Source organism: Arachis ipaensis, chromosome B9 (genome assembly GCF_059453495.1).
Source record: "Arachis ipaensis isolate K30076 ecotype BB chromosome B9, ASM5945349v1, whole genome shotgun sequence".
In the NCBI taxonomy this organism is placed as follows: domain Eukaryota; kingdom Viridiplantae; phylum Streptophyta; class Magnoliopsida; order Fabales; family Fabaceae; genus Arachis; species Arachis ipaensis.
The window spans coordinates 116,369,459-116,396,968 of record NC_142444.1 but is presented as its reverse complement, the minus strand read 5'-3'; the positions used below and the strand labels follow the sequence as shown (position 1 = coordinate 116,396,968).

General features: G+C 35.6%; 4 protein-coding genes across 6 annotated transcripts; 2 read left to right on the top strand and 2 right to left on the bottom strand.

The window, feature by feature from the left end:
• The first annotated feature begins 10,911 nt into the window (after positions 1-10,911).
• On the top strand, positions 10,912-13,210 carry LOC107617493 (uncharacterized). 2 transcript variants are annotated; one of them, XM_016319260.3, is made up of 3 exons: positions 10,912-11,026; positions 11,240-11,450; positions 12,623-13,210. In XM_016319260.3, exons 2-3 carry the CDS (start codon positions 11,259-11,261, stop codon positions 12,980-12,982), a joined length of 552 nt encoding a protein of 183 aa, XP_016174746.1. In that variant the 5' UTR covers positions 10,912-11,026; positions 11,240-11,258; the 3' UTR covers positions 12,983-13,210. The 2 variants fall into 2 exon arrangements, with proteins under 2 accessions (XP_016174746.1, XP_020966069.1); XM_021110410.2 differs by having other exon boundaries at positions 10,918-11,026; positions 11,213-11,450.
• Positions 13,211-14,700: 1,490 nt separating this feature from the next.
• LOC107615737 (B3 domain-containing protein At2g33720-like) lies at positions 14,701-15,321 on the bottom strand. The gene has a single exon (XM_016317775.3). It carries the CDS (start codon positions 15,319-15,321, stop codon positions 14,701-14,703), a length of 621 nt encoding a protein of 206 aa, XP_016173261.2.
• A 1,026-nt stretch (positions 15,322-16,347) lies between these two features.
• On the top strand, positions 16,348-17,822 carry LOC107617495 (uncharacterized). Its single transcript, XM_021110413.2, has 2 exons — positions 16,348-16,581; positions 17,321-17,822. The coding sequence occupies exons 1-2, from the start codon at positions 16,390-16,392 to the stop codon at positions 17,678-17,680; spliced, it is 552 nt and encodes a 183-aa protein (XP_020966072.1). The 5' UTR covers positions 16,348-16,389; the 3' UTR covers positions 17,681-17,822.
• A 70-nt stretch (positions 17,823-17,892) lies between these two features.
• Positions 17,893-26,566, bottom strand: AGG2 (G-protein gamma subunit 2). 2 transcript variants are annotated; one of them, XM_021110414.2, is made up of 5 exons: positions 26,337-26,566; positions 21,165-21,308; positions 18,491-18,543; positions 18,351-18,395; positions 17,893-18,257 (listed from the first exon to the last, which is right to left on the bottom strand). In XM_021110414.2, exons 1-5 carry the CDS (start codon positions 26,442-26,444, stop codon positions 18,173-18,175), a joined length of 435 nt encoding a protein of 144 aa, XP_020966073.1. In that variant the 5' UTR covers positions 26,445-26,566; the 3' UTR covers positions 17,893-18,172. The 2 variants fall into 2 exon arrangements, with proteins under 2 accessions (XP_020966073.1, XP_020966074.1); XM_021110415.2 differs by lacking the exon at positions 26,337-26,566 and adding an exon at positions 21,392-22,007.
• Between the last annotated feature and the right edge of the window lie 944 nt (positions 26,567-27,510).

Sequence of the window (27,510 nt, the reverse complement as noted above, 5' to 3'; positions counted from 1 at the left end):
CATACGCATGTAAAGCTCTACTCCTCTCCATAACGCCGTCCAACACAAACTCCCTTTCCATAATAAAATTAATTTGCGTTTTCTTATTTCATTAATCATCATCATCTACATCTCATCTTGTCTCATTAACGAAGCCATAAGGAAAGAAAATAAAAGAAGAAAAGATCGTAGGTGAGGGAGAGACCGTGGAACCTCCGAATTTCTGGTTTTGATTTCTTGTGATTCGTAACTCTAATCAAAAATCCGATAAAAGTGTTTGTATCTTCCTCCTCTACGTGTTGGCGTCACTTTTGCTCGGTAGAAGTTGACGGTAACGTAGCTCCCCTTCCCCTTGAGTTCGGCCAATTGGGGTTCTAGGAGGCATAGACGATTTCTAACGTTTTTCTCTTCAGCAGCTCGGTCAGAAAGCTTCTCTGGAGCTTCTGTTCTTTTAATTTTGTACGGAGGTAGGGTTTGGTAATTTTATAATAATTAAATATGAATTTGATAAGTAAATATTGATTTGATTGACTATTGTTCGAATTTGATTAAGTTTATGTTGAATTATTGTTGTTGCTTGTGATTTGTTAGTTCGGCTATCAGGAACAGCTCAGTTGTGGTTGATTTAATAGTTTTGAGACTGTTGTGATGTAGTATTTTAAGGAAATTGATGAGATTTGGTGGTTAAAAGATTAAATTAAAATAATTGTAACCAAAAAATTTAAAAATGGATTAAAATACAAATAATATTTTGAAAGGAAAGAGTTAAGGGTTTCGGTTTTGGTATAAGAGGAAGATTAGTATTTACACTTTTTTTTTGAAGGGTAACATTGTATTTGTATATAAAAAATTGAGGTACAATTTGCAATTATATAAGTTTTCGGGTATTTTGGGTAATAAATAAAGTACGGGAGTAAAAATGTGTATTTTATAAAAGTTAAGGTATTACATAATACCTCACCACCTCTGATTTATGAACTTAAGCATAACGCTCTGTGTGGTAGGGTGTTACACAGAACGTACGCAGTTGGATAAACCATATTCGAGCTTAGTCCCGGGTAATGTCGAGTTACTGGTGGTCAACCGACGCGTGAACTCTCGGCCTGCATAGGACTAGACATGCATCATACTTGGTTGCTGCATTTTTTCTACTTGTGATTGCTTACTGTTATTATGTTGTATACTTGTAACTATACTTTTTTGTATGTTAATCACCATTATAACCTTGCAAATGCTTAGACTTAGACTACGAATCCCTCAGGTTTTTCGTGTAGTACCCTATTGAAAACCTTAGGTTCTCATCCCTTTACTTTCTCCCGCTCCGCAGATGGAAACTAGCGTGATCTTCTTTGAGTTTTCCACATTTGGACAGGCAAGCAGCAACATCACAGGTGTGTTCGATGACTCTCTCTTTGCTTCAGCACAATATTTCCTCAGCCACCAAGATATCCATGAGTAGTAGCAGTAATAGTAGTAGTAGTAGTAATCTTTGCCCTCGCTCTGTATAGACTTTAGAGAGTTAGGTGCTTTTATAAATACCTCTATAAATAAGTTAGAAGAGGTTCCAGACTAGGGTGGCTCTTGTGAACTGGGGTTTATTAGTATAAACAACGGAGTCTGTAAATATTTTCATGAATAAGCAACGACGTAACCCAATGTGAACTATGATGTACTAAATGAGCCTTCGAGCATATATGTATGATATTACTATATTTTCTATGTTTTATATACTTCATATAGATATTATCTGTTTAACTATTATCTATTCCGTTATATCTATCTAACACTTGATCTCGACTAGCACTATAGATTCATATGTATATATTTAATATAAGGTCTAGAGTCTCTAAGAAAAGTCATGATATAGCGCCTAGCGGCTAGCATTGGTTATGATATATTAAAAATTGGGTCATTATAGTGATTTTGGTAGAGGAGCAGCAGTGATTCTTGCAGGAAGATAAAGTGGTTCTGGGATATATATGAAATATGAAGAAGATGAGAGCGTACAAATGGAAGGGATGAAGTAGGACTGAGGGTAGATTTAGGAATCTTATAAATTGATTAAGGGTAAAATTGTCTAAAACTAAATATAAATTTGTGTCCATCTCTTAAAATTCGTGTCTCATTATTTTAAAAAGATACAAATTACATGTCTCTAGTATGCAAGTGTGTGCAACCCTGTCCTTTATCAGTTTATATCTTATAAAATAAATGACATACGTGTACCACTGTGTTCATGTCCCTGGTAGACATGGACATCAAACAAATGCCACCTTATTTCACTAGAGAGGCTCAACTACATGAATCTAAAAATATCATTATTGAATCTTTTAGTTGTCATAAGAAAATGCAGGTCCTATTTTAATTTAGTATTAAGCATAGGAACACACGTTTTGTCCTATTGGATGGGTACTAAGATATTTGATAGTTGTTATATGGACTATTTTTTGATGTTATCATCGTATGTTTCCTTGCTTGGTGTTTAAGGTGTGTAATGAGCTTGAGGATCCAATGGAATAAGGGAGAAATATATACTATCATGGGTGCGATTTCTTCCTTGAGCGATGGTTTGATTATGTTGTTGTATTTTAAACTAATAACATAGTATTGTATGACCGCTTGATTAGGAGGTAAGGAAGCACTTATTGAATGTTGATATTTGCTATTTTTGCTAGGGTGTCTCATTAAATTCTCCTCCTTCATATATGTGACAGTTAGCAAGGGATCAAAAAGGAGTAAATGACTTATTGGAACTGAGGTGACGACTAGAAGGCAAGGACTTGGAAGGCGACACCGACCAGAAAGAAAAAAGCTTGAGTACTTTGTGCAGCTAGGAAAGTGAGAAGGGATTCCATTAGGAATTAGGGTTTATCTTTTAAGTTATTTTTAGATCCAAAACAACATCATTTTTCTCTCATTCCAAAAACTAGCATGTTTTCAATTGATCCGATTTTCTAGTTCTGAATCGGTTTTCTAATTCAACACTAGTCTTAGACTAGGTGGATTTACTTACAGATTGAACCGATTTGCAGAATGTATTTTAGCTTTTTCATTTTAATAAAATACCAATTATATCCTCAACAGGCTAAAAAAGGATCCGATTTTGGGTCCAAATAATTGAGTTAAACTCTTTCATGCTTCTTCTTTTTATCGAGAAACTTCTTCAAATTTCGCTCAAATTAGAGTTTATTCACCTTTATAAGCAGCTTCATCCATTCCTCTTATAATCACAATTTCTCTCCTTAAATTCGTCCCTTACGAGACTACAACTTTTTTTTATATCTGATTTATGCTTCTTTCGTTCTATTCCTAATTCTTCTAAACAGAAGAGATTGCTTTGCATATCCATATAGCAATTCAACATAAATATTCATAATCTATAATTCTTACAAGAAGATTTCTACAAATTAATTTATTTTCTTTTCGATTCTCCCTTCCCTTGTTTATGACTAGGATGTACGATGTCAATTTCTTACCCAGTCTATCAAAGTTGAGACATTTCTACGAATATCTTCAATGGTGTCACTCTTCATAGCAATCACTCTATCTTTTGGATAACTTTCTTTAGCTTCGTAAGTAGAACTTGAAAGATTTCACATTCTATGGTGTTAGAAAGCTTCTATTCATTGTAACCTCTGTTACTAGGGGTGTTTATGGTTCAGTTTTCTCATAAACTGAACTGAAACTGCACTAAACCAAACTGCTTTGTCACATAAAAGATCGATTTTAAACCAGTTTACAATACAGTGCATCAATTTAAACCAGTTCATAAAAATAAAACCAGTTTTAATTGAAAAAATCAGTTTAAACTAATTTATAAGCTAAAACTAGTTTTAACACATTAAAAAAAAAAGATTTTATATCTCCTTCCCCTCTCTCTCTCCCTTCTCTCTCTCTTCTTTTCTCTCCCTCTCCCTTCTTCCCCTCTTTCTCCCTTCTCCCTCTGTCTTCCTCTCACTCTCCCTCTCTTTCTCTCTCTTTATCCCCCCTCTCCCCCTCTCCTCTCTCTTCCTCTTTCTTTTCCTCTATCTCTCTCTTTCTCTCTCACTCTCTCTTCCTCATCTCTCTCTTCTTCTCTCTCTCCTCTTTCTCTCTCTCTCTTCATCTCTCTCTCTTTTTTTCCTCTTTCTCTCTCTCTTTCTCTTTCATAATCTCTCTCCTCCTCCTCTCTCTCTCTTCTGCTCTTTTTCTCACTCACTCACTCTCTCTCTCTCTCTCTTTGTCTTTCCTTTTCTTCCACTCTCTCCTCTCTTCTCCCCTCTCTCTCTCCCTTGCACTCTCTCTCCATCATTTCTCTCTCTTCCTCTCTCTTCTCCTTCTCTCTTTCTCCTTCTCTTCTCTCTTTTTCTCTTCTCTCACTCTCCTCCTTTCTCTCTGCCTCTTTAGAGAGAAGAGAGAGAAAAAAAAGAGAAAGAGAGAAGAAGAGAGAGATGAGGGAGAGAGAAAGAGAAAGAGTAAGGGGGAAAGAGAAAGGAAGGTGAGAAAGAGGGAAAGGAGAGAGAGGAAGAGATAGAGAAGGGAGAGAGATAAGGTAAAAAGAGAGAGAAGAGGGGGAGAAAGAGAGAAGAGAGGGAGAATGAGAGAGTGTGAGAGAGGAAGAGAGAGAGAGAGAGAGAGAGAGTATGTAAAAACTAAAAACTAATTTTGAAGTTTAAATAAAATTAGTTTTATTTGATTTAAAACCAAACTGAACCATAAAATCAATTTTTAAGAAACTGGTTTTTATAAAACCTATAGTTTTAGTTCAGTTTAGTTAAATCAGTTTTTTTGAACACCTTTACTTTTTTTTTTTAAGGAAAAAGCTCAACACAACAAGTGGAGCATAAGAAGACTACAAAGAAAACCAAAATAGAACAAATAAAGGAACTCCACCAACGCAAAGAAAGCTAAAAATATCCCCCTGTCGTCTTCGCCATTACCATCAACAACAAAAGGGATCCACACCTAGCCAATCCTTATAGTTCATAAAGGACTGATGGATAATATCATTGACTCCTTTACCTTTATTCTGAAAAATTCTTCTATTCCTTTCTAACCAAATATTCCAGATGATCGCACAGAAACACACCATCCATCTCTTACGCTCCTCCTTACGAGTTGGTATCTCAGTCCAACTTAGAAAATATTCCTTGAGCGTCCCCGGACACGACCATTGCCTTCCAACAAATGACACCCATGCACACCAAACCTGCCAAGAAAGATCACAACCACGAAACAAGTGGTGACCATATTCAACACCTTTGTTACATAAAACACATACAACATCTTCTTGGTTTACCACCCCAAACCGACTCAACCTCTCCTTCATGTTGACCCTTCCAGTCAAAGCATACCAGACAAACAGTTCAACCCTTGGTGGAATTAGCCATTTCCAAACTGTCCTAGTAAAACTGTAACTCGCTATATCCTCCGGAATCATTTCCATACTACTCTATCCTCTTTGTCATTAGCAAGAATAACTAGTCTTAGTGTCTCATGCAGCTGGTTCACTAAATCCAACTCACATTGGAACAGCTCTCACCTCCATTGGAAGTTCCATCTCCACTCTAACCCATCCAGAATCCACAATCCTCTATAACGGATTCTGTTTGGTTTGAAATTGAGAAAAGCCTCGGAAATTGATCTTTGAGAGAACCGCCACACAGCCAAACATCCTCCCAGAATCGAGTCCCTCTTCCATCACCAACCTCCATAGACAACCAAGTAGTCATCTTTTGTCTTACCTGTTGATCCTTGAACTGGATATGACAAATATCCTTCCACGATTCCCCCCGGGTAGGTAATACTTGGGATGACAACAACACATTTGGGTTCAGGTTATTACAAGAGCAGACCACCTTCTTCCACAAGTGACAATCCTCCTTCGAAAAACACCACCACCATTTAAATAAAAGGGCTGTGTTGCGCACCATGGCATCCCCGACGCCCAAGCCGCCAAACTTTTTGGGAGCTTGCACCACCTCCCACTTGACCATGGCCATGACATTCCTTCCGTCTTCCTTACTCCATAGAAACCTTCTCTGTAAGGAAATCAGTTTCTCTGCAACAACCTTCAACATTTTATATAAACTCAAATAATAGATAGGGAGGCTGTTCAGTAGGGGTGAGCATGGGTCGGTTTGGTTCGAGTTCAAAGTAAAATTAGAACCGAACCAATTAAAATGTAATTAGTTTGGTTTGGTTTGGATTTGTGTTTTTTTGTGTATGTACCTGAATCAAACCAAACCGATTAAGAACGGATTAGTTCAGTTCGGTAATTGGGTACCCGATGACTTTGAAATTCATGAAAAAATCCAAATTTTTATCTTAAAAATTCAGCAAGTATAATAAACATGTAACATCAATAGAAATAATCCAAACATGTTAAACACCAAATGCATTAAAAACTAAACACATTAAAATCCAAACATATTAAACACTAAACACATTAAAATCCAAACATATTAAATACCAAACATATTAGAAGCTAAATACAAAAGTGTAATAAAAATATATATTTTTTTATTTAATTAATATATGATCGGGTTCACGAGTTGGTTCGGATTCTGCACCCCCAGAACCAATACCCGAACCAATCGCTAGAAATAGCCATCGGTTTGGTTTGGGTTCAGACGGGTAATCGGGTACCCGCTACCCGTGCTCACCCCTACTGATCAGCACAGATTTAATAAGAACCAGCTTGCCTGCTTTATTGAGAACCTTGGCTTTCCACATGCTCAGCTTTTCCTCCACTTTCTCTATGATGGGCCTCTAAGTCTTAACCAACCTCGGGTTAGCTCCTAACGAGATTCCCCAATATTTCACTGGAAGAGAGGCTACTTTACAGCCTAGCACTCTACACATTCGCTGCACCCACTGATCTTCATAGTTAATTGGAATGAGGCTAGATTTATCATAATTAATACTTAGCCCCGACATCAACTCAAAATAATGAAGGATCCTCCTGTAATTCTTGACTGTCTCTTCCTATGGGGGTAGAACAAAACAGTATCATCCACAAACTGAAGATGCGATAGCTGAATATGATCCCTACCAACCACCAGCGATGAAATGCTCCCGTTTCTTACCGCCTTCCCAAGCATCCTATGTAGAACATCAACGACAAGTACAAACAAGAAAGGAGACAGTGGATCTCCTTGTCACAAGCCCCTTTCCATCTTAAACGGCTTAGAAGGCGAGCCATTTATCAAGACTGACATAGAACACGTACTTACACACTCCATAACCCAACCCCTCCATTTCTGTCCAAAACCCGTTTTTTGCAGCACAAGGTCTACAAAGCTCCGCTTGACTCTGTCATAAGCTTTCTGGAAGTCTAACTTTATTATGACCGCTTCCTTCTTCCTCAATTTAATCCATTGAACAGTTTCGCATGCAATAAGAGCCCCATCATGAATCTTCCGTCCCTTCACAAAAGCACTCTGTGTCTCACCTACTAGCCGTGGCATTGTTGCTCGCATCCTCCTAACCAACATTTTCGAGATGACTTTATAAACACAACCAACCATGCTGATCGGCCTCAGATCTTTGATTTCCTTAGCACCAGTAAACTTAGGGGCCAGTGCCACCCAAGTGAGATTAGCATCTGCCGGCAACTTGGAAGTCAAAAAAAATCCAATACCGCTGTCGTAAATTCTGAGCCAATTTCATCCCAACACCTCTTGATGAAGTTCATATTGTACCCATCACTTCCTGGAGCTTTAGATGACTCACAATCCCATACTGCTTCTCTAACCTCCTCTGGAGACGGTTGTACCTCCAAAGCTAGAGCATCCTCATTACTAATCCTTTCCACCAGGCCGTCCCTGAACCCCACCACAGGAGACTCTTCCTGAAGATATAATCTCTTATAAAAGTCTCTGATTGCAATCTTAATTCTAACTTGGTTCCTTACCAGTCTTCCATTAATGAGTAGCGCATCAATCCTATTGTTCCTCCTTCTCGCAGAAGCTAAATTGTGAAAGTACCTCGTGTTCTTATCAATGTCCATCGCATGTTTAGAGTGGGACATCTGCTTCCAATGTAGTTCTTTTCTTACTTACCATTTCTCACAGCAGGCCACAAGCGCCCGTTTTCTAGCCTCCACTGTTCCATCATAAACTCCATCCCGCACCATATCATCAATCTTCTTAATCTCTTCCTCAAACTTCATGATTTTCTTGTTCATTTTACCAAAGTTGTCTTTATGCCATCTTCCTAAAAAAATTGTCAAAGCCTTCAATTTGTCTATGAATTGCGTCTCTTCTAGTCTTCTCCATTCCTCTTTAACCATACTGTGTTGTGATGTTGGTTTTTGTTGTTTGTGCTTAGTTGTTGGATTTTTATAAATTTTTGTTTTTTTTTTTTTTGTGACCAATTATATATTTGGTTTTGTTCTATAATTTTCGAATTCCATGCATTTTGCTATTTTATTATGCATGATTGCGTGCGTTTTTTTTTTTTTTGTTAGAATAATTAATGATTTAATATTAGTTGTTAAAATATTTGGATCCCCCTGTTGAGTTTTAATTGGCTGAAGCACTTTGAAATGTAACAATGCATGTGACATGAACTGGAACAGTGTTTTCCAATTAAATTTCTTATTTTGGTGCAGGTTTTTAAGTTGTAGTGATGGTGAAAAAAAAAATAGGAGGAAGAGGCCAAACATTTTGGTGAGCGGTACCCTGAGGACAGAAAAATCTATGACATGTCCTGCTCTAGCTGAAGCCACAGAGCTTTGCCACATCGATGTTGGAGATTTAGTCAAAGACAAGAACTTGCATGATGGCTAGGATGATGAGCTTGATTGTTATATCCTTAATGAAGACTTGGTACTTATTACCCCATTTTTTTCTTTTAGTACTTAAACAAAATTGTTCATTTATTTTTTTGGTTGTCCACGGTATCCTCCAACTCGACAGGTTAAGGACTAATCCGTCGCGAATCAGAGCTCTATTTAAGGATTTGTCGCTGGCCAATAAATTACTGCATGCACAAGGAAGGATTCGAACCCCCTACACTTGTTCATTTATATTTAGCTGCATGAGGATTATTAAGAATCAAATTGTAAAGTTGTGATCTATATATATGGGTTTTGATGAAGTTCTTATAATTATAAATTCATTTTATGTCTGAAGATGTGTATACATAATAACTTAATCCATATAAATTGTAATTGTTAAGTTGTTGTGTTATTTTTCACATTTTAATAATTTGTTAATTTGATACTTGTTATTCTTGATCTTATTATTGTTGTTTTAATTTTGATTTATATTGTTAATCTTAATTCATTGTTTTTCATTGAGTTGCTGTTAACTAAACAGTGTTATTGGTTAGATGACAGTATCACCGAATATAATTCGTTGTTCTTGACATCGAGTTGCTGTTTTGTTCTTAGTTTATGTCTCGTAAATTTTGATCATTGGAGACAAACTTTGATATTAGTATTTTATGTTTGATTATTTTATTGTTATTTGATTTTTGAGTTTGTATTTAGATGAGATTATAATATTATTGTTGATGTAATGTTTTAATTTAGGTGATATTTTAAAATTTATATTAGACTATAATTATGGTTTAATGTATTTGTTTATATTTTATTTTTTATTTTATTATAAAATAATTATTCTTAATTGAATTACAATTAAACCAGTTGAACTAATAAATCAATAAACCAGTAACTAAAATGATTCGATAATCGATTTAGTATTAATTTGGATTGGTTTTTTTGAGTAAAAAAAATAGTACTTTTCTTAAAAAATAAATTATTTTTATCCAATTTAAAACCTATTTGGATACGTATTTTAGAAAAATTACTTTTATTATAAAAGCAAATTATTTGTTTTTTTCTAAAAATTAATAATATCTTGCTTTTAAAAAAAGTAGAAGTAAAAAATATTTTTAATACTTAAAAACTCTTTTTAAAAAGTCTATCCAAATATAAAATAATTTTTGTTTGCTAAAAAAATATCTTTCTTAAAAAAAATAAAGAGATAAATATCAAATTAGCATTCGAAAGATTCTGGCACTGATAAAATGGTACCTGACTTTTGTTATTAACAAAATAGCCCCTGAAAGATTTTAAAATTTAACAAAATCACCCAACCGTGAAAAGATGACGTCACAATGAATAGAAAACGCTAATGTGGCCGTAAGAAAAAAGCTACGATGATGGCAGAAAGCTCTGGCAACGTTTTCGGCAACCTTCTTCTTCGTGTTCACTGCTTCTTCTTCTTCAATACGCTGCTACGTCCCCTTTGTCATGGCAGTTGAAGAAGAAGACCGCCATGGCACGCTGCTGCATTCCGCCACGTTGTTCGTGTTTGCCGCTTCTTCTTCTTCTTCAACACACTGTTGTATTTCTTTTCGCATCTCCTTCCACCAGATCGCCATGGCACACCGCTGCGTCTCTTTTCCCATAGCAGTACCTCGCCGCGTTCTCGTGTTTGCCGCTTCTTCTTCTTCAACACGCTGTTGTGTCCCTTCCGCGCCCCCTCCGCTATGGCAGCACCTCGCCGATGCGTCCCCTTTCGCCATGACAAAGAAAAAGAAGAAGATCGGAAACGTCGCCGAATCGGATCTCTCTTCTGACGGTCACATCAACATTTTTTGTTCACTATAATTTTGTCAAATTTTAAAATTTTTTAAAAATTATTTTTATCAATAACAAAAATCAGATATTATTTTATTAATGCTAAATCTTTTGAATACTAATTTAATATTTATCTCAAAAATAAAAAAAAAATAAATACTTTCTTTGAAAACCAATCCAAACTGGCCATAGTTTTCAACCTTGCTAATTGGTGACATATATGGGCTACCTTAGGCATTAGTTAGCAGCCACGGTGTCACTTATGACCTTCCTGGAAAGTGGCAATACCTACTTTCTTTTTTCCCATCTTCATGGAATTAATTCCTAATATATATATATATATATATATATATATATATATATATATATATGGATTTACACCTTGGGGTTCCTGCAAGTGCAATTCCATCTCATCCTACTCCAATCGCACCCAACAGCTCCACTTTCTTTTTTCAATTTCCTTAAAACCGCTTCCAGGTTCGATTTTGTTTTCCTCCTTCGTGCCCTTTTTATATTTTGGCATTTGATCGATCTGCTAACCCTTGAAATTCATTTGATTTGATTTGGTGCAAGTTGCATGCTTTTTTTGTTATAGTTTAGATATTCGCATATCCTTTTTGTTCGTAATTAATGGGGTTTTAACAGAATCGGTGTTTGATTTAGATTAATAGTCTCAAAGTATTTGAGCAGATAGAGGAATTGGAAGAAGATGGGGGCAATGGTATCGCGGTTCTGGTTCATGTTGTTCCCTGCAAAGGAGTATAAGATTGTTGTTGTTGGTTTGGATAATGCTGGGAAGACCACTACCCTTTACAAGTTGCATCTTGGTGAGGTTGTCACTACCAACCCTACTGTTGGTAGCAATGTTGAAGAGGTTGTCTACAAGAACATTCGATTCGAGGTGCCTTTCACTTACTTAACCTTCTTTCATCAATCCACACCATTCACTTTGTTTTAATGTGCTTATCCTGCTTCAATGCTTCCCTTTCATCTAGCTGTTGTTTACTTATTTAGTATTGTTGGTGATTGGGTAGGGGTTTGTGTATGTGTATAAATGTTTCTTCTCAGTCTTTCATTGGTTTGCTTGAATGATAGATTATCATAGAACATATACAGCAAAAGGTCTTACTAAAGAAAAAAAGAAAAAGAAAGAAAAAAAGAAGAGGGGAGGGGAGAGAGAGAGGGGGGGGAATTTGAATGATGAGTGCATGACAGGGTAATTACTAAAGACTGCATTTGGTATCATCTGAGTCTTTCAAACTTCTGGGTTTCCAACATAATTTCTGGAGATAGTTGGATGAAACGTGTGTACTGAAGATGTTGACGAAATTTGTGAATATTAATCAGTTTTCATGTGTTATTTCTCTGTTTTCTAAGACTGTTTTGGATACCCTTAAGTCTCAAAATATCAAAACACCATTTTGGCCTACTAAATTGAATGTTGGGTGTTTCTGTTTGTGTGGAAATGATCTCCTCTCAATAGTTTACCAGTTACTAATTTTGTCTTAGTTGTTTTACATTAGTATATTGTTAGGAAGGGACGGGGTTAGTTTGTTACTGGAAGATGATAACATTTGTTAGACCTTTCTTTGGATAGAAGAAGAAATTTTATAAGAATAAGAGAACATCCAAAAGATGGCCATCCTTGCATGGATACAAAAGGAATTAGCCAAGAATCAAGATGGGAAAAAAAAAAGCTTACTTAGCTATAACAGTGCATGCCAATCTCTTTGAATATCGGCTAAAGAAACCCCATTAATCAAACATGTCATGAGCACTGAAGCGAAGCTAAGAAAAATGATACTATCCCAAATTAAATCGACAGTTGAAAAGGAAGACATCTCCTTATGACTTAAAACTATGTTTCTACTTCTATTCTTTTGGTTTTGTAAAGAGGCTGACAGTTTCAACCTTCCTTCGAGTTCTTGCTAATTATTTTTCAAATTTGTCCTGTATTCCTGGTGACAATATACATTCTGCATATTTTCATGAAGTTAGCATGTTGTAACTCAGTTCCAAGCTTTGCTACTGTGCGTGGTGACCGTATTACTCACTCTGTTTTCTTCATTTCAGGTTTGGGATCTAGGCGGACAAGAAAGGCTCTGGACATCATGGGCAACATATTATCGAGGAACACATGCTGTGATTGCGGTGATAGATAGTAGCGATAGAGCAAGGATCTCTATTATGAAGGATGAACTTTTCAGGTTGCTGGGGCACGACGAATTGCAGCACTCAGTCATCCTCGTCTTTGCCAATAAACAAGATATCAAGGATGCCATGACACCTGCTGAGATCACCGATGCGCTATCTCTTCACAGCATCAAGGATCATGATTGGCATATACAAGCATGTTGTGCCCTCACTGGAGAAGGGTTGTATGATGGTCTCGGATGGATTGCCGGGCGAGTAACCGGCAAGGCACCATCATGATTGTAGGATTTGCTGGAGTCTTTTCAACGAGATGCATTTTTCATGTACTGAATTGATGTGATTACTGATCAGTTACAAAAGTATATGTATCATTTATACCTTGAAGAGTCGACCATTCAAGCCGAACAAGTGTCTTTGGATTAGTTATGAAAGATTATTCAATAGTTGACTATATATGTATACAATATACTTGAAATTTTAAAATCGATTATGATAGAATTTGTTTTATGTTTGGATGTTAAATAGCTAGAATACTTTAAAAAAAAAAAAACACCGTACTCTCTTTTTTATTTTATTTTATTTTTTGAAGCTAGAAGGAGAAAATTCCTTGATGGACTTTTATCATGGTCAATTAAAGGAGAAAATTCCATACCAATTCTTTGTCTAATGTCATTAGATGGTTGCAAAATTATACAAATACCCCTTCAAATGCCTATTCTAAAATTACACAAATCACAATTTAAATTCTTATTCCGAAATAACATAAATTACAAAACTATCGAGCTTCTTTAATTCTCCGGATTCAACATTATGTGGGTCATCATTGTCCATACCACCATCTTGGAAGTTTTGTTCAACTAGGTCCTTTGTAGCTGCAACAGGATGATGTTGGAATTGAGTATGCAATGAAACTAAATCATGCTCCTTTGGCATCTGCAACAATGTAGAGAGTCAGATGGAGGAAGCATCATGACTAGTATACACAGGCGAAACAAAGTGTCAACCGCATAACTTGTCAAGCAAGAAAGCTACGTATAAAATTTATCATAAAACTGTAAAATACATTACTATATTGCTGTCATTCACCTAAGATGTTGGCTACTATTTCCTTACTGCTGTTAGGCTTTCTTCTTTACACTTAGACAGAGATCCACCCAAACCAAGAGGCAAGTATTGGAATAATAAAGCAAAGTGTAGATTAGGAATCAACATTTGCAATTTATTTATAATTGCCACTACTAAAACCTAAACACACATGCACAAAACAATGTCAGTTAGAGAGCTTGATCATGCCGAACTTGTTTTGAGAGCTACCAACCCTGGACTTGTAACCCTATAAATTATGCAGCATGGCATAATAGAACAAAGGATCACATTAGAGTGAGAAAATCCCATAGTTGTTTTTGACTTAAACCAGATTTACTCGATTCTGGTTTCAGTATAACTTATCCAAATAATTTTTAATCTTTAGCTTTAATTATAAAACCTAACAAACGTTGTTTGGTCTGCCAGTCTGCAGGGACCAAGTTTGGATTAAGAACAAACTAAACATCATACAGAATAAATTTCCACTAGTTTTAAATAATGCAAAATTAAGACTCGATCTTTTAATAACTTAATAATATTACCAGTAACGCCAAAAAACCTCTAAGTATCATTCTGAATGTTATGAAAGGTATTAGTTAGTTATAATTTTACCCTTAACAAAGAGAAAGAGAGAAAGAAAAGAAATATAATATATATCTGTTACAAGGCAAGTCTGCAAAAAAAAGTTTTGTATAGTTCAATTTTGTGTTAATGATAATAAGAAACAAGGATTGAAGAAGAGAAAGTAAAAGAAGGTAGACTACTGAAAAATTTTGCCTAAAAAGAATGAAAAAGAGACATGTTCTTTCTGCAAAATTTACACTAACAAATGTAATAATAAAAGAATCTCTTCTCTTCTTCCTCCTTTCGTCTCCCTCCGAAATTCCATCTCCTCTTCCAAAGCAAATAGTTCAGTTTGAGAAATCCTCCTCTGTGGCAGCCTTGAGAACAGAAAAATGAAAGCGGTTGGCGTAAGGATTCCAGTGGAAGGCAACCTCATGGCCGGACTTGAGAGACCTTCTTTTGACAAAGTCTTTAATCCAATTGGCCATGAAGACATAGCTTCTAGAAGAACCCCATCTCTTGAACACAAGACTGTGCATTGACTGTGTGTCAACGTCCCATATCTCGACCTCCATTCCTTCTTTCTGGTTCTCGTCGTACCCCAACACCGCTGCCACCAGCGGCTCCGCCATCTCCTTCGGAAGCAACAGCCTACTCAAGCTCCCCACGTCGCTGCTGTTCAGCACCTTCTTCAGCTTCCATGGATCGTCATACATCATTAGCTCAGTTGAACATCCCCATGAAAACGACGGTTTCTTGTTTTCTTCCCTTTTTCTCTTCTTGATTCTCTCCAAACATGAAGAGGTTTGTTCACGACATGCATCCACCGCCATTGATAAGCAAGTGAAAGAATCATAATTTTCTTGATCACAAGAATCGCATTCCGCTCCACTTCTCAATCTCAAATGCAAGCAGCAACTCTTTCTCTTCTTTATCATCATTCTTGGATTATAATTATCACTTTGCATTTCTTATTTGAAAGAACCCATACTCTCCTATATATACTAATTTTCGGGAAGTCAAGTTTCAAGTACCATTTCATTTATCATTCATATCTAAATCTTTTAATCAGTTATATCATTTATCTAAGCAATGATATCAATCATTTAGGCCCTTGATAACGAACTTAATTAAGCTACTTTTGATTAAATAACTTAAACAATAAATAATTCTGTTAAAAGTAACTTATAAATAAGTTATTTTGTGTTTGGATTTTTAATTCTAAAAGTATTTATTTTATAGAAATATAATGAAAAGTAAAAGTATTATGAGAGAAGTCATTTTTTTAACTTCTCTATAAGCTTCTAAATAACTTCTTAAAAAATTGTAATTTAATTTTAAAAATTGGACCAGACATTAATACTACTACTTTTCATAAGTCAAAAATAAAAAAAAATTACTTCTAAAGTTTACAAACGGGCCCTTAATATCTTATCTTATTTTAAATCGAACACATCTTTTGAATTTTATCAAAGATAAATTTTATGTTTGCCAAGACAAACCATGGTTTTTTCGATTTTGTTTTCTCCTTCATGCCCTTTTTATATTTTGGCATTTGATCTGTTAGAATATAATTAGGATCAATTAGGATCAATTAGTATTATTTAGTATATCTGAGTATTTATTATAGGAGATTACGTCTTTATTATTACGATTCTCTTAGTACCTATAAATACTCTTTTATATTGTATTATTTCAAACACAACTTGAATAGACAACTTGAATAGACTCAATAATACACAAATCCTTTCTCCAGTTTGATCTCTTCTTTTTAACATGGTATCAGAGTCTGGTTATAAATACTCAGATATATTATCGATACTAAATAATATTAATTGATCCGAATTATATTATCGATCTGCTAACCCTTAAAATTCATTTGATTTGATTCGGTGCAAGTTGCATGCTTTTTTCGTGATAGTTTAGATTTTCACATACCCTTTTGTGTTCGTAATTAATGGGGTTTTAACAGAATTGGTGTTTGATTTAGATTAATAGTCTCAAAGTGTTTGAGCAGATAGAGGAATTGGAAGAAGATGGGGGCAATGGCATCGCGGTTCTGGTTCATGTTGTTCCCTGCAAAGGAGTATAAGATTGTTGTTGTTGGTTTGGATAATGCTGGGAAGACCACTACCCTTTACAAGTTGCATCTTGGTGAGGTTGTCACTACCAACCCTACTGTTGGTAGCAATGTTGAAGAGGTTGTCTACAAGAACATTCGATTCGAGGTGCCTTTCACTTACTTAACCTTCTTTCATCAATTCACACCATTCACTTTGCTTTAATGTGCTTATCTTGCTTCAATGCTTCCATTCCATGTTTCTGTATTTAGCATTGTTAGTGTGTGTGTATATATAATGTTGCTTCTTAGCCTCTCACTGGTCTGATGAAATAGAAATAATAGGCGGAGTCAGTTTTATTGATGCAGAAGGCTTGTAGAAGATGGAGTATACTTAAATAGCTAAAGGTTTTAGCAAGGTTTAGAGAAACTATAGGTGAATATATTAAGAGATATTTAGGGTCTGTTTGGTTTAAGAAAACGTTTTCTGTTGTTCTTTTCAATTTTTCCAGTTTGAAGTCGAACATAAACGTGATTTCTAATAGAATGCTTTAGGGTATCCAAACATGGTAAGTATTAATTTCTTCTAAATCTTTCTTGGCACGGAAGAATTGGATTATAAATAGATGGACCACTGGACCAGGCACAACCCTGTCACAATATTTTTACTTCTTTTTGTTATGTTTTATCTCCAAAGGAATGTTTGCCTTCCTTGATTCTCTGACTCCAAGGCAATCGGTCATTTTTTCGATTCGATATTGTCTCTTGCTTCTATATGTGAAGTAGGATGTCTTTGTCGATATAACCTCTGTTTTGTCATAGTTCATAAATGATTTGGCCTTTATTTGATTTTGTCACTTCTTTGTTACAATCTATTTACGTACTTCTTTCTGTGTCATTCATTTCAGGTCTGGGATCTCGGCGGACAAGAAAGACTCCGAACATCATGGGCAACATATTACCGAGGAACGCATGCAGTAATTGCTGTGATAGACAGTAGCGATAGAGCGAGGATCTCTATCATGAAAGACGAACTTTTCAGATTGCTGGGGCATGATGAATTGCAGCATTCTATCATTCTTGTCTTCGCTAATAAACAAGATATCAAGGATGCTATGACCCCTGCAGAGATCACTGATGCGCTATCTCTTCACAGTATCAAGGATCATGATTGGCATATACAAGCTTGCTGTGCCCTCACCGGAGAAGGGTTGTATGATGGTCTTGGATGGATCGCCGGCCGAGTAACTGGCAAAGTGCCAACATGATTGTACAAGGGTTACTCTAGTCTTTTGGATGAGATTCAATTTTTCATGTGTTGAGTGATAAAGAATCTGTGTATCATTTTATACTTGAGAATCACACAAGCTAATTGTACATTGGTTTCAGTTTCTTTTTTTCAATAAGTGAAGTATAACGTTTAACAAAAGGCATCATCAAACTGAAACTCTATTTACCATACATTCAATGGTGGTGAAAAGGAAAGAAAAAATCTCAAATAATCATTAAGGTATTGGTAATTATGATCTGAAGCACATATAGCTATGTTTATACTATAAATTGTCATCTGCACAAGGAAGCATTCCATTAAAATTTGCCAATAACAATACTGTTTCAAAACTCTCAAATTCTCTGCTCAATCCTGGATCAAAGAAGGTGGGTGAAAAAGAAAAAAGGAAAAAAGAAAAGAAAGGGTAAAACTGTAGCAATGTGTTTGGTGAGGTCTTGGTCAATGAAATATAGCAGGTATCCATCGATCATCAGAGAATCCAGCACCTGCAGCCTTTAGATTCTTGAGGGCCTTCAAACCATCGATCCCATGAAGGATTTAGGGGGCCAATAGTTCTGCCAAATTAGAATGAACATAACTTCTGTTAGAACACAATTCTCAAACAGTTGATGCAACTGAAACAGATGAAGCTATAGGGAGATTTTTACGTTGGTAGTAACGGATCGGGTCTTGTTTCCACATTACTGAGTGTTCTGCAAAAAACAAAGTACCATTTGGAAGTTAGGAGTTATATACTAGAATTGAATGTGCAATAGTCTTTTTGTTTTTTTTTTGTTTCCAAGCTTACTCTTTGCATGGTGCAGATGCTTTATCCATCCTTTCAAGTTGTTCAAGCTCTTCCTGCATTCGATTCATAGTGAATGTTAAAAACAGTTGCAGCATAACTTAGAAACCTAGAATGAAATGGTAGGAATGTGAAAAGGATGAAAATAACTAAAACAAACCAACAGATTTGTAGCAAAAGCAACACAATGACGAAGCACTTTTAATTCCGCGGAATATTCAAAATATGAGCATATATTTGTAATTAGTGAAACCAAAAAAAACAAAAAAAAAACAAAAAGTTGATTCCGGAGAAGCTTAGCTCAAATTGGAACTAAGATCACAATAAGGATTGTTTGTTTACATGATGAAAACTCCACCAGGCTCTGCTTCACCTACACCCTTGAGCTAACCATCTTCGTTCCATCCCAGGAAACCGATGACACATACGCAACACAAAAAAGAGAAGGTAAAAGGCAATGTCGGAAATTGCAAGTCTTTCATCTAGTGCTACACTTAGCAACTCTCTTTCTTAAAGCATGTATTAGGACCTGGGCAGACCGCAGCCCCACACAATATTCTGAAACCTATAAATGCATGCAGAAAACCATGTGTTCAGAATTATAGAAGAATCTTAATAATGAGGTTCTGCTAGACACTAGGGTATATACCGTGCTGCATCCACTTCGAAACAAATCTACACAGCTGGCCACCATAAAGAATGTTTTGAAACTAATATGGATGTCAACCTAATAATCTGAGAACTTAATGCTTGCTTCAATCCTCAAATGTTGAAATGGAGCTAATCTCAACTAAGAATTGACTTGATATGCAAAAGATGTAACTGTTGTTCGACACAATGACTGCTATTAACTGAAAAGGCTTACTGTGGCCCATATCAACCGTATCAATTGACAAATCTGTGAAAGAGCCTAGGGAGCCCATGAAATATCCTGGCAGTACTGTTTTGATCCTCATGTCCTTTGATGTTACAAAGATAATTGCAGAAAGGATTCGTTAGCTCTCTGAACATTCAGTGGTGATTGCATAATTGTGTATCCTTAACTTTTCAGAACATGAACACAAAAAGGAATTCATTCTGATATATAGGTTGACAAACCCCAAATGTGATGTTTCCAGATTGTTGTACAACTAAACTAGAATGTTTTAAGTACAACAAAGGAAAAGGGTCTCTAATTTCAGTTCGATCTATATCAACTTCATACAGGATTCTCCTCAATCCACAATTCAACAGAGTGAACCTTATTACAGCTGATCTAATTTTCCAACTTTTGGTCGCTCATGCTCACAGAATTTTGAATAAGTTACCTTAATCTCTATCTACTTTCTCTTAAAGAGGCATCATAAGGCTAGAAGAACTTCTACTTCCAGAATCAGGACACAATTTAAGATTGACAGCTTGAATCAATTATTTTCCGCGATGAATGTTTCAGTTGTTGATGTTAATAACTGAATGAAAAATTCAAAATGCTAAACCAATAAATTACTGATAGAAAATAACTTGTGTATTTGGATGAACTTATTTTGGGCTAAAAATGTTTAGGACCAAAAGCTTCCAAAATATAGTTTGAGAGAGAGAGAGAGAGAGAGAGAGAGAGAGAGAGAGAGAGAGAGAGAGAGATGTAAACTGTGAGACCTATGTTCGAATGAATACCGATTTCAAATAAACCCGTCTCAGAAAATAACATAATGGAAGTCATTGGAAGATTGTACATTCATCATCTACATTAACACGAACTAACTCAAAATCATGCATCTCAATGAGACTTTACTCCCCTTAATTTGTAAGTCATCTAAGAGATTTTATGCACCTTGACACTAATAAATGGACTTACATGCAATTTCTGACAGAATGAAGGGGAAAAAAAGGTAAAAGTAAAAAGTGTAAGCAACACCAATCAGCTCAAATGCAATTAGAAGGAAGTTAAATTAATAGAATATCCATTTAGCTTGTCATTCAAATCATCAATCTACTATTACAGTTATAAAATTGACAATACACCGAGAATGATTATATTGCATATGAATTGTTTAGAAAATAAAATAAAATAAAAGAAGCAGAGTAGAAAAAAAAGGGATTCTAATGTTAAGACTCAACAACTGTGCTGGGAATCTGGACGGAGACTCCGCTTCAATGTCCATACTCATACCTCTTTCTCAAGACAAAATTGCCATCTAAAAGCATATTAAATTCACTAAGCACAATTAAATCCACAAATGATATTGTCACAACTTTGTAAAAAAGTCAGGCTTCAAAAATATTATGATTGCCAGCAATAGTAAGAAAAGTTTTACTGCATAGCATGCGTTTTACTAAATTCCATAGATCAAATTCAAAAATCTAGCTGATAGAACATTACCCCATCAATAAACTGAATCAAAAGCTACTAAAATGTTAACCTATTTACCAACAGAGGCACTGTTTACCAATTTGTCTCTAACAGTATTGACATCACAATGAAAGAAAAGTTCAAAACTTTCACATACCATTTTACCATAACAGACAGAAGAACAAAAGCAAACCATAGGGAGAAAAAAAAAAAAGAAGCACAAGGTTAACAAGTAAACGACACACAAGAGAGAGAACAAACAAAAAGAAAACCAATGAGCAACACCACCACCAAATAACAAAGCTCCAAAACATTATGATTGACGATGAGAAAAAAACAAGAAGATACCTCTAAGAACCTTGCTTCTTGTTCCAACCTCTTCACTTCTGCATGTACCCTATGCTTCCCTCTTGTCTCAGCAGAAGACAAGGACTGAACCCGGTTTGTGATGGGGCTTGTTGATTCAGGCCCACTTGATTGCATTTTCCGAGGCTTAAAAATATAAAAATGGTGGCAATTGAATAAAAACAGAAGGAAAAGAAATGAGAAATGAAAGATCCCTAGCTTCCACCCACCCACACAGAAAAGTTCACAGTTGATGATGACCCACAAAGCCTATGATTCAAAAGAAGGGATATTTGAATGCAAAGGCTCCATCTTTGACGAGAACAAGGATGACACAGAAATCTTTGATCGACCCCATGAATAATCAAGAGTTGGCCATTAAGAAGCCTCTGCAATAAAGACCCAAGTGGATCTAACTAAGGTTTGTACTTTGAAGACACAGATTGAGACAGGTCAGAGATGTGTTTTGTTGGTGACGAAGAGTAGGAATAGAAGGAGAGAAGAAGAATAAGAATAAGAATAAGAATAAGAGCAAACGAAGAAAAGGTTTCAGCTTTGTGGTGTTGGTGTGTGTTGGATGATTCAAAGGCTCAAGCTTTTGGAATTGTTTTCACATTGGGAATGGAATTTGGTTTTATTTTTTATGGGGTGATAAAAAAAATTAAAAAAGAAAAAAAGAAAAACAGAATAGAGTCAATAGACAATAGAGGACTTGGGTTTCAAGAGTGTGTTGAAGTTGTCGTTGTTGTGCTGTGTTGGAGTTGGAGGAGGAAAAACTGAAAAAGCTGTTTCCTTTTTTGTTTTCTCCAATTTTTTTTGGGTGATGTCTTTTTTGTCTTTTTCTCTATGTATTAACTTTTTGAAAAAAGAAAGAAAAATTCATTTATTATTTTCCTCTCTCCTTTACATTCCAACTTTGAGGCTTCTTTTGAGTTTTGAGGACTGAAAGTAGTCTCATGTGGTTCATGTGGTGACTGGTGATGGTGGTTTTTTTCTTCTGATTAGTGTGTGGTGAGTGAAAGAGTTATAAAATAAAAAAATGGTACTAAAACCGTAAAACGTTCACAAACAGACAAAACAAAGGTTACTTTTTTTATCCCTTTTCCATTTGCTCTTTCAATTTGGTAATCAATAAAATCACATGGCCAAATATTTTTTAAATTAAGTTTTTTTTTTTGTGTGACTTTTTAAATTAAGTATTTAATTAAATTATAGCGCTCTGCTTCTTTAAATATATGTATATATATGCATTGTTGCTAATCCTTTTTTTTTTCTCCTTTTAAGCGTGGTAATTGGTAGAGTAGCGTAGGATTTGGAGCTAATCCTAATCCTACCTGCGGATCGAGATTTTTATATAAACTCAATCTTATCCTATTCGCGAATTGAGAATATCTCAACCTTAACTCTACCGTTCTTAATTTACGGATATCCAACTCTATCCGCAAATTGCAAAAAAGATGTAACATTATTATATAAGTTGATAATAATTTAAAATAGAACTTATTTTCATATAAAAAAATACTAAATTATTAATTAATGATCTTCTTTTAGTGGCTAAGGATCTTTTGTATTTAGTGAGAGGTTTTTATTTCAACATCCACTTGAAACATATTTTTATATAAGTATATAACATATACATATATAGGGTGCCCGCACGAGAACCCTATCCGCACCCTACCCAACCTGCTGCGGATCGGGTTGGCAACCCTACCCGACCGAGTGGGGTCGGATTGAGTACCCACGAATAGGGTGCATGTTGCCACCCCTATCTCCTTTCCCCCTTTCGTGATCTTTGTCGAAATCGTCGTCCTCATCTTCTCTTGTTCTTTTTTAACATCATCTTCTTTTATTTTTGTATAATTTCTTTTTTTTTATCCTCCATTATTATCATCATCATTATCGTTGTCGTCTTCTTCATTATCATCTTCTTCTTCTACATATATGTTCATATTACAAAAATTTTGATATACAACACATCAATTTTTAAAGAATCACATACCTAAAACATTGACACTAAACTAACAAAATATATATAGCATAAAAGTTTTATACACCATATAGAGAATTTAGTACATAGCACAAAATTTTTTTAAAGACTACATATTCAAAATATTGACATCCAACCAGAAATTATAGTGCACATTATATAATTTTTTGACGCACAGCACAGAAATTTTTTATATTCAGCACAAAATATTTTAAAGGACCATATCTCTAAAATATTGACTCATCTAATCAACAAATTACATTCGTAATAAAAATTTCTGTGCTATGTACAAAAATTTCTGTGCTATAAAACAAAAATTTTTGTGCTATGTACATAAATTTTTATGTTATATCAATAAATTTATGCTTTGTGCAAAAAAAAATTTGTGTAAATTTGTGCTATGTCAATAAATTTTTGTACTTTCTAATAAAAATTTCTGTACTGAAAGAACATGAAAAAGAAAAAATAGTAACATATAGGGATAAGTACTTTTTTCGTCCCCAAGATCTAGGGTCAAAATCAATTTCGTCTTTAATCTTTTTTTATTATTAAAATCATCCTCAACGTTACAAAACGTTATAAAATCGTCATTTTCTATTTTTTTAGACCAAATTACCTTTAACTATTAATAAAAATAATATTAAAAAAATAAAACCCCACCCCACCCACACTCAGCATCTCTTCGTCTCTCCCCCTACCCCAAACCCACCTCCAATTTCCTTTCCTCCTACTTTCTGACTCTCCACCCCAAATCCCATCCCATCCCATCCCATCCCATCCCATCATCATCATCATCATCATCAGTTCCCACTCCCTCACCCCCTCACCCCACTCCCTCACCCCCTCACCCCCTTACCGTAACTCCCACCCCCTCACCCCCTGTGTCCAACCCGCCGCCGCCAGGTCAAACCATCTTCTTGCTCCCAATGGCCTCCAGAAAGGCTCCTTTTCGCACAATACAAACAGGAAAGAGGCAATCATTCCTTATTTTGTTGTTGATCAATGATCAGGTAGTTGGGCTCTTCCATTTGATTGTGTTCATGTGGCTTATTCTTGCAATGGACAAGTATTTGAAGAAAGCGTTCATAGCTGCTGCCATTAAGTCCACCCTGCCTTCTACGGCTACTGCCTTGATGAACTTCTTTGAGCCTGCCTTCATGTTCATACAGAGATATCTCCCTTTGTTCTATGTTCCATCTTTGGTTGTCCTGCCTCTTTCTGTCAGAAAATAAAGATTAAAACAGAACCACCACCACCCCCACTATCATCATCAACACCAGAACCCACTACCACCCCCACCTCAGAAAATCATAACTCAGAAAATTAGAATTCAAAAAATCAGAAATCACAAATTTTACTTTGAAATCAGAACCCAACATGCACTTTGAACAATAATCAACAAATTCAGCAACAATAATATTCCAAATTTAAGCCAAATCACAAAAAATTAAATTATAGATATTTCATAACAAATTTCACAAAAAAATTCAGAAATTCTATAACAAAAATCCAGTTCACAGAAGAAGAAGCGGGCGGTGAGGGCGAGGAGGAGGAACAGTGGCGGATCACAGGCGGCAGGACGGCGGTGCGACTTCCCTTCCCTCCCCCAAGATCCGCCGCAAAACTGCCACCGTTATCGAGCCCGAAATGGAGAGGAGAAAGCGCGAATGAGAGGATGAGCTGTTCACTATTGCGTCTGTTGCTGCAAGGGATTCGTCGTCGTCGTTGTTGGGCCATCGCCGAACTGCTGCCGCCGTTGAGTGTGCCGTGGCCATGGTGGTCGATGGAGGAAGAGAGAGCCAGAGGAGAAAGAGAGCAAGCGAGATCTGAGGAGAGAGAGAGAGAGCTCGGGAGCAGAGGAGAAAGAGGGGAAACCCATGCTCAACCACCGCCACGCCTCTGCCGCCGAGAAACGCCGCCGCCACCACTGAGATCCACCACCGTCACTGTCGAGCAGAGCCACCCCCTTCTTTCTCTTCCCCCGTTTCTCTCTATATCTCTTTCTTTCCTTTCTTTTTTATTTATTTTATATTTATTTTATTTTATAATTTTTTTAATGAGAGGGGTAGTTTAGTAATAAAAAAATGAAATTGGTAAAAAGGATAATTTTAAAGCGTTTTTGAACGTTGAGGATGATTTTAATAACGAAAAAATGTCAGGGATGATTTTGATTTTGACCCTAGACCTTGGGGACGAAAAAAGTACTTATCCATAACATATACGTGCATTTTTTTTATTTGTACTAATTTAATTATTAAAAAAATTTGTAAGTATAGCATCGCTGTTTATAATAACTAATAAGAGACTCTTCCAAATTATTTTTTCAAATTTTGATTTCATATATTTCCTCTTTGTTTGATGCTTTTCCTTTATAAAGCATGATGTATTAATAAGCAATTTTACCACCGGTAGAATTAGGTTAAATTTTAGAAAAAAAATTAAAAAATAAATTCGTGAAAAATGAGTTAAAATAAAAATTTCAAGCTAAACTAAAATTTATATATAATCCATAAAAATAAATTGAAGTCTTGGAGAGATCATTGCCTTTTTACTATAAATGAGGCTCTGTCCTTATTTTTCTTTCTATTTTTTTTAAAATAGATAATTTTTATTATTTGGTATATTAAAATATTAATACATAGAATATTTTTTATTTTTTATCATTAACTAACGAGTTGTTATATATATAAAATAAAATTTAAAACTTCAATATTTATTTAAATAGGTAACCTAATTAGTTAACTAACCCAAATTAGTTAAAATGAAATAAATTTTTATAATGATAGTTGAAATTCACTAAATTATTCAATTTGATTTTTGATGTTCCAATTTCATCATAATAGTCTCCCAAATTTAGCTCCGGACACCATAATAATCTCTAAAATAATTTTCGATGCTGACTCAGTTGACGGAGTGCTGATGTAACTATCGTTTGCCACATTGGAGGTTTTAACGATTAAATGATGTGGCAAGATTACAATTGGACTCAATTTAATTAATTCTTGGGCGTTATAAAATTCTAATTCATTCCCAATGTTTAAGTTACGTTCTTCTTCTTCTTCTACTTAATGAAAACTCTGTGATCATATGCAATTACTTGACATTGAGAATAATATTTAAATTGAGCACATGACAATCTTCAACTGCTATGATGACAAAAACAGTTACTAAAGGAAACAAAAACTCACCAAATCATCACTTGTAATCTGCGACAGCCTAATAACTCTGTGCCTCACTACGAGGGCTAGCGTCTTTCCGAGTCTCTCCTCCACTGAACAAAAGCAGAGCATTCTCATCTCTGGTCGCAATATCAATTCCTTCTTAAATATACTTCATGAAAGTCGCAGATTGACCAAGATTCTTCTCATATGACTCCAAGAATTAAGAATCTTCCTTCTCAATCTTTCCACAGCTAGTACTAGTATAAAAAGAGTGTCCCACAATCATGACAAGGTTTTTCAGGTTTGGAAAAGGGTAATCCTTTGAAGCAAAGTCGAATATACCATAATAGCACTCATTTTACGCCTTGTGATGGGTTCCGTAGAAGGAAAGGAAGATGAGGACCGTTACGCTAAAGTATAAAGCAATAAAAATAAGCATGAAAGGGTGGAGCTTGAAAAAATTATTGAAATAGTAATAAAATGATTTGATCATTCTCCTAAGAGAGCACAAAAAGAAGAGAAGAAAAATACATATAGAAAATTCTATTTATTCTGAATCCTAGCATTTTGTCATTGAAAAAGAAAAGAAGAAGAACGAATGAGAGTAAAAGTGTAGAAGACGAACAAGTTTCTGTGACCCAATGTTTCACTACAAAAAAAAGGCCTATGATCATGGTAAAAAACCGTGACCATAGCTAGTAAAAAGGGTGACCATAGATCTATGGTCACGGTTTTTTACCGTGGCCTATTCTCTCGTAGCCATAGATCTATGGTCACGGTTTTTTATCTATGGTCACGGTTTCAATTTTCAAATTCTGACACTTTAGGCCACGTTTTTTCACCGTGACCATAGCCTTATTTATAGTCACGGTTGACCATAGCCCCTATGGTCACCCCTCCTTAAAACTGTAACCATAGCCTTATCTATGGTCACGGTTTTGACCATCACCCTTCTCTAAAACCGTGACCATAGCCTTATTTATGGTCACGGTTTTGGCCGTGACCATAGCCTCTTTGGTTACCCCACCTAAAACCGTGACCATAGCCTCTATGGTCACCCCTCCTTAAAACCGTGACCATAGCCTTATCTATGGTCACGATTTTTCGTTGTGACCAGTCTCTATGGTCACCGCACCTTAAAACCGTGACCATAGCTTATCTATGGTCACGGTTTTTTGCCGTGACCATAGCTTTATCTATG